This window comes from Bufo bufo, chromosome 5 (genome assembly GCF_905171765.1).
Source record: "Bufo bufo chromosome 5, aBufBuf1.1, whole genome shotgun sequence".
NCBI classification, from domain to species: Eukaryota; Metazoa; Chordata; class Amphibia; order Anura; family Bufonidae; genus Bufo; species Bufo bufo.
The window spans coordinates 177,310,450-177,322,489 of record NC_053393.1 but is presented as its reverse complement, the minus strand read 5'-3'; the positions used below and the strand labels follow the sequence as shown (position 1 = coordinate 177,322,489).

Here is a 12,040-nt window from a genome sequence, read left to right as displayed (position 1 = left end):
TGGTGTAAAGTAAGCCAGCCAATAGGTGGTATAAATGTAGCGTAGACATAAGTGCGCCAGCATCAGCTACTGTGATAAATCTGGCACAGTTTTAGGCCTCACACACAACCTTATGTATTTTGTGATCCGCAAAAAATACGGATGATGTCAGTGTGCATGTCCGCGGAACGGAACAGCTGGCCCCCCAATAGAACAGTACTATCCTTGTTCGTAATGGACAATAAATTGGACATGTTCAGTTTTTCCGTTCTGCAAAAAAATAGAATGCACATGGAGTACCTTCCGTTTTTTTTGCGGACCCATTGAAATGAATAATGGTTCCACATACGGTCCGCAAAAAAAAAAAAAAAACGGACACAAAGAAAATACGTTCATGTGCATGAGGCCTTAGACTGTCTACAGGCAGTATTAGTAAATCTGCCACAATGTCCCTTTATAGTCATTTAAAAAAGAAAACAACCTCTTACCCTTCCCCTATGAGATACCATTAGGAATCTCAGGTTACCAACTTACAGAACACTTTTAATACCTCTCGATTGACAGCAAATCCAATGCTGACAGCCACCAGAGGAAACCTGCGGAAGTAAATAACCTCATTTCAGGGTGCATGTGGCCAGAAATAAATGGTGGAGTCATAAGTAAGCAAAGCAGCAGTAATGGAAACTTACAATGCATGACAAAAATAGAATAAGCACAGAGAAGGTTCACCTAGCTTTTTTACTTTGTAGTAAAGGCACAGATTACAGATATGACTCAAAACACTATTAGCTGAATATTCTGAACACACTACAGAACTATAGAAATTCTATTTTAACCCCTTAATGACCCTGCCATATTTCACCTTCAGGACCAGGCCATTTTTTGCAAATCTGACAAGTCACTTTATGTGGATAGAACTTTAAAACGCTTTTATTTATCCAGGCCATTCTGAGATTGTTTTCTTGTTACATATTGTACTTCATGACAGTGGTAAAATTGAGTAAAAAAAATAAATAATAATCTATCTATATATCCAAATGTACAAAAAAAATTGGGAAAGTTTGCAAATTTCAATTTCTCTACTTTTATAATAAATAGTAATACCTCCAAAAATTGTTATTACTTTACATTCCCCATATGTCTACCACATGTTTGGATCATTTTGTGAATGCCATTTTATTTTTTGGGGACATTAGAAGGCTAAGTTTAAAGGCAAATCTCTTGAAATTTTTCAGAAAATTTCCAAAACCCACATTTAAGGACCAGTTCAGATCTGAAGTCACTTTGTAAGGCTTACAAAATAGAAACCATCCAAAAATGACCCCATTTTAAAAAAACTACACCCCTCAAGGTATTCAAAACTGATTTTACAAACTTTGTTAATCCTATTAATGGAGGGGAATTAATGGAAAATGGAGAAGAAATTTCAGAATTTCACTTTTTGGCAGATTTTCTATTTTAATCAATTCTTTTCCATTAACAAAGCAAGGTTTAACAGTCAAAAAAAACTATTTATGGCCCTGATTCTGTAGTTTACAGAAACACCCTATATGTGGTTGTAAACTGCTGTACGGGCACACGGCATTGCACAGAAAGGAAAGGAACGCCATATGGTTTTTGGAAAGCAGATTTCACTGGGATAATTTTAAGCTGCCATGTCCCATTTGAAGACCCCCTGATGCACCACTAGAATAGAAACTCCAAAAAAGTGACCCCATTTTGGAAACTACGGGATAAGGTGGCAGTTTTGTTGGTACTATTTTAGGGTACATATGATTTTTGGTTGCTCTATATTACACTTTGTGTGGCAAGGTAACATAAAATAGCTGTTTTAGCACAGTTTTTATTTTTTGTTATTTATAACATTCATCTGACAGGCTAGATCATGTGGTATTTTTATAGAGCAGGTTGTTACGGACAAGACAAGACCAAATATGATTACTTTTTTTTTGTTGTTTGTGTCAGTTTTACATAAAGCATTTTTGAAAAATTATTTTTTTTGTGTCTCCACATTCGGAAAGCCATAGTTTTTTTTATTATTTTTTGGGCGACTGTCTTGTGTAGGGATGATATGACGGTTTGATTGGTACTATTATAGGGTGCATATGACTTTTTGATCACTTGCCATTACACTTTTTGCGATGTAAGGTGAGAAAAAAAATGGCTTGACAGTTTTTTTTTTTACGGTGCTCACCTGAGGGGTTAGATCATATGATATTTTATAGAGCAGGTTCTTACGGACGCGGCGATACCTAATATGTCAACTTTTTGGGCGATTGTCTTAGGTAGGGTATCATTTTTGCGGAGGAGATGACTGTTTGATTGGCACTATTTTGGGGTGTATATGACTTTTTGATCGCTTGCTATTACACTTTGTGATGCAAGGATAAAAAAAAAAGGCTTTTGACATTTTTAATTTTTACTTTGGTCACCTGAGGGGGTTAGGTCATGTGATAGTGTTATAGAGCCGGTCGCTACGGATGAGGCGATAGGTCTACTTTTTATTATTATTTTTTTTAACACATTTCCCCCCCCCCCCCCCCTCTTTATTTTTTGTCCCACTCTGGGACCTCAACTTTTGGGGGTCTGATCCCCTTTACAATGCATGACAATACTTCTGTATTGTAATGCATTGGTTGTAAGTGTATTACACAGTGTAATACACTTACAGCTTCCTGCCTACGAGATCCAGGGGGCTGGATCTCACAGGCTCTCCCAGAAGGCAGCCACAATGCCTAAGGAAGGCATCGTGCTGCCTTCCATTTCATCGGGTCCCCGTCACAGCAGCGAGGGGACCCAATGGCTGCTTTATCCCTGCACGGACACTGCACGTGCCGCAGTCAGCGCTGATCGCGGATGTGCAGGGGTTAATGTGACGGCATCGGTGATTTCACCGATGCCGGCACATGCAGCAGGGGTCCGGCTATCAGTGACAATCGGACCCCTGCCGCTGATCAGGCGGGCGCAGCTCCTGCACTCGCCGGATCACTATGACGTACATGTACTTCTCTGGTTCTTAAGTCACGGCCAGTCAACTCTATATGATACACAGGGTATATCGAACTCCAATCTTATGGAAGGTGGGATATAGATCTGACTCCAAGTGTCCGAAATGTGGGGAAGAAGGGGCCGGATTGCTCCATATGCTGTGGAATTGCAGTGCCCTACAGAACTATTGGACAGATATAATAAATTTATTAAACAAAATTTATAGCGCTAATTATAAACTGGATCCTAGGTTTTCCTTGCTTGTTATGTTAGATTCAGATAACTTGCCACCAAATGTTACAATCGGAATCAACAGAATCTTATAACAGGCACGCAAAACCCTAGCTGCTAAATGGATACAGCCGCTTCCCCCAAGCATATCGGAATTCATTAACAGAATGAATACAGTCATAAGATTGGATGAAGCGTAATTGCATGTCGAAATTTGATACCGTTTGGGGCCCCTGGATTGACAGATCTGGAGTTTGTAGTACATGGCTAACTAGTCTGAGGATCTTCTTGGGCTAGCCCGGGAGGGGAGAGATGGGGCCGATTGTGTTCGTTTAAGCCTAGTGTGCTGAAGCTTTATAGTGCATAGGTGATGTCATGGTCTGTTACTAAAACAAATAGGTCTTACACATGTTTATGCTTATCTACTCACAACAAGGTCTCACAGAGGGTGGGGGGGGGGGGGGGGGTGGTTTTTGGATTTTATGTTAAGGATCCTGTTTATTGACTATCCCGTTTTGTACAATGAGTATTTTTGCACTATGTTGAACATAATATATGACACAAGAATTTTGTAAAATGATAGTTTATTTTTACAAAATAATGAAAAATCTATCAGATTAAAAAAAATGTTACGGCCAGAGATGACATACATGTACGTCATGGGTCTTTAATCTACAAAAATATGGCATTATTTAACTGATTAAGTTGATTAAAAAAAAAATTACTGAATCAATGATGAAAAAAACTATAGTGGAATGGCCCTGTAATTGCCATTCATACCACAAATATCATCAGAAGTCTAAAAATGCTAAATAGTCCAGTTAAAAAGGAATACCTCACTGACCTGTTAGACAAACTGAAATGGAAAGGATTTTGATTTTCCGCAGCAGAATTTCTTTTGTGGAAATTTTGTTGTGGATCGGTCTCAGATTTCACCTTATGCATTGCAAAGAGCAAAATCTCCTGCATATATTAAAACACTGGATTTAACCCCTTCCCCGTAATACGCCGTAGACGTACAGGACTGCTGGAAGTGACTTCCTGACAGCCGCCGTACATGTACTGCGCTTTGATCGGGTGGGTGCAGAAACTGCACCCGCTCGATAAGCGGCTGAGCACCTGCTGCATCTGACAGCATAGGTGAAAACACTGACATTGGCGCTTTAACCCCTCATATGCCATGGTCAACGCTGAGCGCAGAATGCACAAAATTTGCAGAGGAAAGTGTTTCCTTCTCCAACCATCGGGTCCTGCTCTGAGGTCACCCAATGGCTGGTATGGCAGGCCGATGTCATAGGTTTCCATAGCCCACCAGCTATGGAACCCTATGGCTGGGTCTCATAGGCACTCTGTCAATGCATTACACTGACAGACAATGCATTAAAATGCATTGTAGAGTGAATCAGACCCCCCCCCCCCCCCCCAAAAGTTGATGTTCCAAAGTTTAAAAAACACAACATGCCCTTTCCCCTCATCAAGCCATATACAATAAATAAATAAAAATACACATATTCGGTATCGCTGCAACAGCACCAAAATAGTCATTATGCCTCATTCACAGGTCAGTGTTTTGGTCAGCGATTTCCATCCATGATTTTGAGCCAAATCCAGAAGTCTAAACACATAACAGGTGTAGATCATTCCCTTATGTCTGGAGGCTCCAATCCTGGTTTTGGCTCACAATCACGCGCTCCTCTAGAGCATGCGCGGTACGCTGCCTGTTACAGCATAACGGCCGGGCGCGCTATCAAACTGTCCGGAGCATCCGCAGTCAGCAAAACGTAGGCGGGTGAGTGAGGATCGCGCTGTAACAGGCAGCGTCCCACGCATGCGCTAGAGGAGCGCGATCCCGGCAGCATGTCCATCTAATTGTAGAGGAGGGGTAAGGGGCGGGCTTAGCTTTACTTGAAGGAAGGAGGCCGCTGCCCCCTTGACTTCAAGCCTGACTCGAAGACAGCGCCAACCGACATTAAAACAATGTTTTTAACAAGTATGAGGAAACGCAAAGAGTAAAGAAAAATATGATTAGCAACACACTGGGGGATACTGTAAGGTACTGTGGTCGGTTTAATATGCGTTTTGCAGATGACAGGTTCCCTTCAAAGCTACTATTACAGTAACAGAAACAGGCTTTCGTCAGGAGGGAAGAGTTCCTTCCTGACAATCGCCTGCTCGCTAGCAGAGGAGACCCCTGCAACTACATCTCCTCCACAGTATCGCTCTTCCCCATACCGTCAAGTTATCTGCTGGCAGCAGATCGTAATTAGACAGCACGATCTGCCGGCAATCACTTTTACGCATGCTTAAAAACACAATTGGCCAATGAACAAGCTGGGTAATTAATTCCAGTATTACACTGCAAGAGTAATATAAGCTTAACCCTTGCTGCCTTACAGGAAAAAAAAATGGATTAAAATGTAAAAGCTGCAAAAAAAAAAAAAAAAAAAGTTACATTTTGCCTCCATTTTTCTTGTGAAACATGTAAAGGGTTAACAGTTTGTAAAATCAGTTTTGAATAACTTTAGTTTTTAAAACAGAGTCATTTGTGAGTGGTTTCTACTACAAAAACCACAAAGTGACTTCAAAACTAAATTGGTCCTTTAAGTGGATTTTGGAAATTCTTAGAATTTTAGAAGCAATTCTTCAAATTTTAAAGCATTCAAGTATTTTAAAGAGTCCAAATATATATAAAAAAAAAAACTAATAAAATGATGCTAACATAAAGTAAACATATGGAGAATGTTAACCATTTTATCACTCACTTTAGAAAATGGCGAGTTTTTCAAATTTTTCAATAAATTTTAGTTTGTTTTTTTTAAATAAAAAAGTAAAACATATTGACTCAAATTTACCTTTAACATAAAGTATATTGTTATGAGAAGAACTCCGAATCGCTTGGATAAGTAAAAGCGTTCCAAAGTTATTACCACATGAAGGGACATGTCTGATTTGCAAAAATAGGTGTGGTCAGGAAGGTGAAAAATGACTTGTCGTGAACCGGTTAAAGTCTGCACTACGGTCTAGTTTCCCCTGCAGATTTTTTAGGCAGCATGTGGAAGTTGTTTAACCTTTTCTCTAATCATCCACTTTCCCCATATTAAAACTGAACAAAAGTCTTCAAAAAGACTAGAATAATCAATAAAAACCACAGATCATCCTGAAAAAGATAAAATAAAAATATGAACCCTCACACAGCAACATAAACGCAAATGGAAAAAAAAAAAAAAAAGCTATGGGGCTCAAAATCTAGCAAGGCAAAGAGAAGAAAATGTTTCCCAGTTTTTTTGTTTTTTTTTGCACAACTGTTACAATGGATTGTTTCTTTGTCATGAACATGGGTCCCAAGCAATAATCCCCATCATTTATACCTGTGTACAAAGTTGCAGGTTCCATCGATGGGGTCAATAATCCAGGTTGGGCTGTCCGTCAGAACACATTTGGAACCTGCTGAGGTAGATTCTTCACCAATAAATCTAGAGATGAACAATAAAACTTTAGTATGGTAAACCATATTACCAGGTTTTGCTAGAACTTACTGCTTTTGGTTTGAGTTCATTTTTGACATTTAATGCGTAAAGGTCTGCAGATGATATCTGATAATACTGGATCAGATTTGGCCATTTGTACTTTTTCAAAGCCTTCTGCTTCCGATCCTTACACTGTTACAGGTAAAGTGGCAGCCCGAAACAGCTGAACAGTGGGGGAGCAGGGTGTCCGACCCCCATAATCGGATATTAACGGGCATCTTTCACCAGTGCCCTCTGTATCCAACTGTTTGCATAGACACATGGCATGCCTGTCCATTTCAATGAAAGCAGCCAGGGAGGGAGCTGGCCACAGAAAGGAGTGGAGCATGGGTGCAACAAGAGCAATGGTGACCCCCTCATTGCACCAAAGGCCTAATCTGCATATTACTAAAAAGTATCACTACTCTGGAACGGAGCCTCAGATCATCAAAAGAAAAACAGCACTTTACTCAGGCGAACCACAGCTGGACAGGGACAGATTCCCTTTAATATCCTTTCCTGAGGATAGGTCCTCCGTATCCATAGCCTGGTGAACTCTTAATGTTAAAGATAGACTAGATAGACAGATTATAATGGTAAAAAGTATGCAGACACCTGACCTTCACACCCATAAGAACTTGTTGATAACTGGTAAAATAAAAATAATATATATATATATATATATATATTATATAAAGGGGTGGTCTCACTGCAGCAAATAGCATTTATCAAGAGGAGAAAGTTAATACAAGGCACTTACTCATGTATAGTGATTGTCCATATTGCTTCCTTTGCTGGCTGGATTCATTTTTCCATCACATTATACAATGCCAGTTTCCACTATTGCGACCACCCTACAATCCATCAGCAGTGGTCGTGCTTGCACAATATAGGAAAAAGCTCCAGCCTATGTGCACTCCCACAGTCTTAGCCACCAGAGAGGCTGACACTTTTTCCTATAGTGTGGAAGCATGACCACCACTGATGGATTGCAGGGTGGTCATAACCATGGAAACAAGCAGTGTATAATGTGATGAAAAATGAATGAAGCCAGCAAAGGAAGCAATATGGACAATCACAGTACATTAGTAAGTGCCATGTATTAACTTTCTCTACATGATAAATGTCATTTGCTAAAGTGAGACAACCCCTTTAATATGTAGCTGATCCCCTTTTGCAGCTACAACAGCTCCCCTCCCTTCTGCGATGACTTTCCACAAAGTTGCACCCATTCAACCAAAAGTATTTGTGAGGTCAGACACAAGAAGGTCTGGGTTACAAATAGTGGAGGATGGCATGGAGGCTAGGTTTTGCTGCAGGCAGGGTTGCCAACCGTTTTGTTACAAGTCAACTTATCAAATCAGACAACCAACATTGTTTATGGACACACTGAAAAGCTGGAGTGAATCTTAAAAATCTATAAAAAAAACAAAAAATATATATCTTTTTTTCAAAACTGGAAAAGAAGTTCCCTACTTAGGAGACTGTTGGACAGCTGGCAACCTGTGTGCAGCTCACTAGTCCCTCCACACCCAGTTGTTCAAACCATGTCTCTGTGGTCCTCGCTTCTTACGCAGGGTGCCAGAGGTCCTAAAATGGTCTTAATAAAGTGGGAAGCACAGAGCTATCTAAAATGTATTTTAAAGATGTGAGCTTTACACTGATCAAGTCCGGAATTTCGCGTGGTGGTTGTAGGCTGCCACTCAAATGGGAATCCGATCAGAAGTTTCATGAACTAACTTATGGCAAGGGTGGCATTGCATAACGTTATGGAGGGGCACTGTGGTGTTAAGTTGAAAATTATGGCACACGCCATGTTTACGCTATAATCTGGACCGTCATGGATCAGCAAAAACGTATCCGTTATGATAATACAACTGGCTGCATCGATTATGAATCATCTCCAGAATGACCAAGACGGATCCGCCTCTAAAACCACTGTAAGTCAATTGGCGACAGATCAGTTTTCTTTGGTGTCTGGGAAAACAGATCCGGCACCATTGACTTGCATTGTGAGCCATGAACCAGGCATCCCAGATAAGAGCAACATCCGTGGCTGCAGACCGGCCCACTCTCTACCACTCAGACAAGCTTCTTCTAGAGTTGTGCCTAAGGTTTGCACAGCTCCTTCAGGGCTCTTTCACACCTGCGTTCTTTTCTTCCGGCATAGAGTTCCGTCGTCGGGGCTCTATGCCGGAAGAATCCTGATCAGTTTTATCCTAATGCATTCTGAATGGAGAGAAATCCGTTCAGGATGCATCAGGATGTCTTCAGTTCCGGAACGGAACGTTTTTTGGCCGGAGAAAATACCGCAGCATGCTGCGCTTTTTGCTCCGGCCAAAAATCCTGAAGACTTGCCGCAAGGCCGGATCCGGAATTAATGCCCATTGACAGGCATTGATCCGGATCCGGCCTTAAGCTAAACGTTGTTTCGGCGCATTGCCGGACCCGACATTTAGCTTTTTCAGAGTGGTTACCATGGCTGCCGGGACGCTAAAGTCCTGGGTGCCATGGTAAAGTGTAGCGGGGAGCGGGGGAGCAGCATACTTACCGTCCGTGCGGCTCCCCGGGCGCTCCAGAGTGACGTCAGGGCGCCCCAAGCGCATGGATCACGTGATCACATGGATCACGTCATCCATGCGCATGGGGCGCTCTGACGTCATTCTGGAGCGCCCCAGGAGCCGCACGGACTGTAAGTATACCTCTCCCCCGCTTCCCACTCCTACTATGGCAACCAGGACTTTAATAGCGTCCTGGGTGCCATAGTAACACTGAAAGCATTTTGAAGACGGCTCCGTCTTCAAATGCTTTCAGTACACTTGCGTTTTTCCGGATCCGGCGGGCACCTCCGGCAACGGAAGTGCACGCCGGATCCCAACAATGCAAGTGTGAAAGAGGCCTCAGACGAGCCTCCTATTTGGAGCCCTTTCTTATACGTTATTACCCTACGGTGCGCCTCTCTTTTCTGTTTACCAACAGACGACGCCTGTACTATTGACATCCACAAAACTGACATGGTCAGCATCAATTGGACCATGCCAGAAGGGGTGTGTGGCCATCAACATAAGGGATGGCACTGACCAGTTTCTGCATGCATTTCTGTTTCCAGAACTGTTATTTTATGGGTAATACATCAGATCGTCACACATCTATGCATCTGATCTGACGGAGCCTTTTTAGTGCATTACATGTTGGTTAGAAATATCCAGCAATAGGGTGGTGATCATGTGAAGTGAGATGCTGCAGAGCAAGCTGCTGACCTACTTAGGAGTCTAACCATGGCACAATGTGAAGCTCGAGTCAGACAATCCAGTCAATGATATTTACCCCTCAAAGATTCCTAGAAGACATGGAACCGTCAACGTATTTTAGGCTTCACTAACCAGACAATTATTAGCAAACTATATTAATATAATCCATTTATAATTTATCATACATATTTTAATAAGTACTGTTTTGGGCTGAGGGGCTTGCAAAAAGATCTAAAATATATTGGGAGTGTATGTACATAAATGGTCGGGTAAATGGCACCCATACATATTGTATATTCCAGCCCCCCCCCCCCCCCCCCGCATTTTAATACTGTACCTGTGCGAAGGAAACTTTTCTCTCAGGGCAGAAATGATCAGCTCTTCCACAAAATGGTCGGTTTCGGTCACAAGATCGACCACTGAGGTTTTAGTGGACACCCTTTTTTCTTCTGTTAGAGCTTTCCTGACCACCTGCCAAAAATAAGAGCGCCTGTAAACAATTGCACGTTAGCTGAATGCGAGCCATGGAGACAGACGTGGAGCTCCGCGCTGTAACTTCGGGCTCATGTACATTTCACACTGCGGTTTGGTAATGTATTGCTGCAACTCCGTCCCAGCCGAAAATGTGTAACTCAAGATGCAAGTGTTTCCCAGTAACCACTCAAGAAATCCTTTGTAGCAGGCAACCTCCTGGGACTGGACACATCCCAGTCATTTCAATCTAAACATGGAAACTTTCTCTAATGGACGGGGCTCATACATGGGCATTGATCGGGCACACCATTGCAGTAGAGCAGCGTTACATGCAGCAATCATCCCCTCTGTATGGGGACGACCTGCGGCTACTGCAGTCACTAGTCCCCATACACATCTTGTGGGTGGCAGATCCCCGTTTACACAGGACTACATAAAGATGTGACCACCCAACGCTCGACCGTCCAGTGACCAGCAGCCCCTTTCCACAGGACACTTAATGGGCAGAGGTTTTTGCATGAATGTTTGCCCCCAATAACCGTTCCACTTGTCAGCCAACATAAAAGGGCCCTTTCAAGTACACTGCATAGAGGGACAGATATACCCAATGGTCCTGTAGCGGTCGCCTGTCCTCATACAGCTGAGATGCAGGAAAAAGGAAGCCTTCATCTCCTCTGATGACCAGGAACGTTTGCTTCATTCCAGATATTTCCATAAAACATTGGTCCGTGTATGAAGACCTTAAACATGGACTGGCTCATTAACCACTTACCGTCACGCTAACGCCGAAAGGCGTCATTTCTGCGGCGCTCCCAGGTCACACTAACGCCAATAGGCGTCATCTCGCGTGAGCCGGGATTTCCTGTGAACGCGCGCACACAGGCGCGCGCGCTCACAGGAACGGAAGGTAAGAGAGTTGATCTCCAGCCTGCCAGCGGCGATCGTTCGCTGGCAGGCTGGAGATGTGTTTTTTTTAACCCCTAACAGGTATATTAGACGCTGTTTTGATAACAGCGTCTAATATACCTGCTACCTGGTCCTCTGGTGGTCCCCTTTGTTTGGATCGACCACCAGAGGACACAGGTAGCTCAGTAAAGTAGCACCAAGCACCACTACACTACACTACACCCCCCCCCCGTCACTTATTAACCCCTTATTAGCCCCTGATCACCCCATATAGACTCCCTGATCACCCCCCTGTCATTGATTACCCCCCTGTCATTGATCAACCCCCTGTAAAGCTCCATTCAGACGTCCGCATGATTTTTACGGATCCACTGATAGATGGATCCGATCCGCAAAACGCATCCGGACGTCTGAATGAAGCCTTACAGGGGCGTGATCAATGACTGTGGTGATCACCCCATATAGACTCCCTGATCACCCCCCTGTCATTGATTACACCCCTGTCATTGATTACCCCCCTGTAAAGCTCCATTCAGACGTCCGCATGATTTTTACGGATGCACTGATAGATGGATCCGATCCGCAAAACGCATCCGGACGTCTGAATGAAGCCTTACAGGGGCATGATCAATGACTGTGGTGATCACCCCATATAGACTCCCTGATCACCCCCCTGTAAAGCTCCATTCAGATGTCCGCATGATT

The 12,040-nt window shown here is 42.9% G+C and overlaps 1 protein-coding gene across 1 annotated transcript in view; it reads right to left on the bottom strand.

Moving 5' to 3' along the window:
- Positions 1–12,040, bottom strand: part of IMPA2 (inositol monophosphatase 2) — a 46,476-nt gene that overhangs the window by 27,727 nt on the left and 6,709 nt on the right. The window contains exons 2-4 of the mRNA XM_040432088.1: positions 10,293–10,426; positions 6,567–6,671; positions 530–575 (exon numbers count right to left, since the gene is read on the bottom strand). Of these exons, the coding sequence (XP_040288022.1) occupies positions 530–575; positions 6,567–6,671; positions 10,293–10,426 (285 nt within the window). The remainder of the gene's footprint in view (positions 1–529; positions 576–6,566; positions 6,672–10,292; positions 10,427–12,040) is intronic.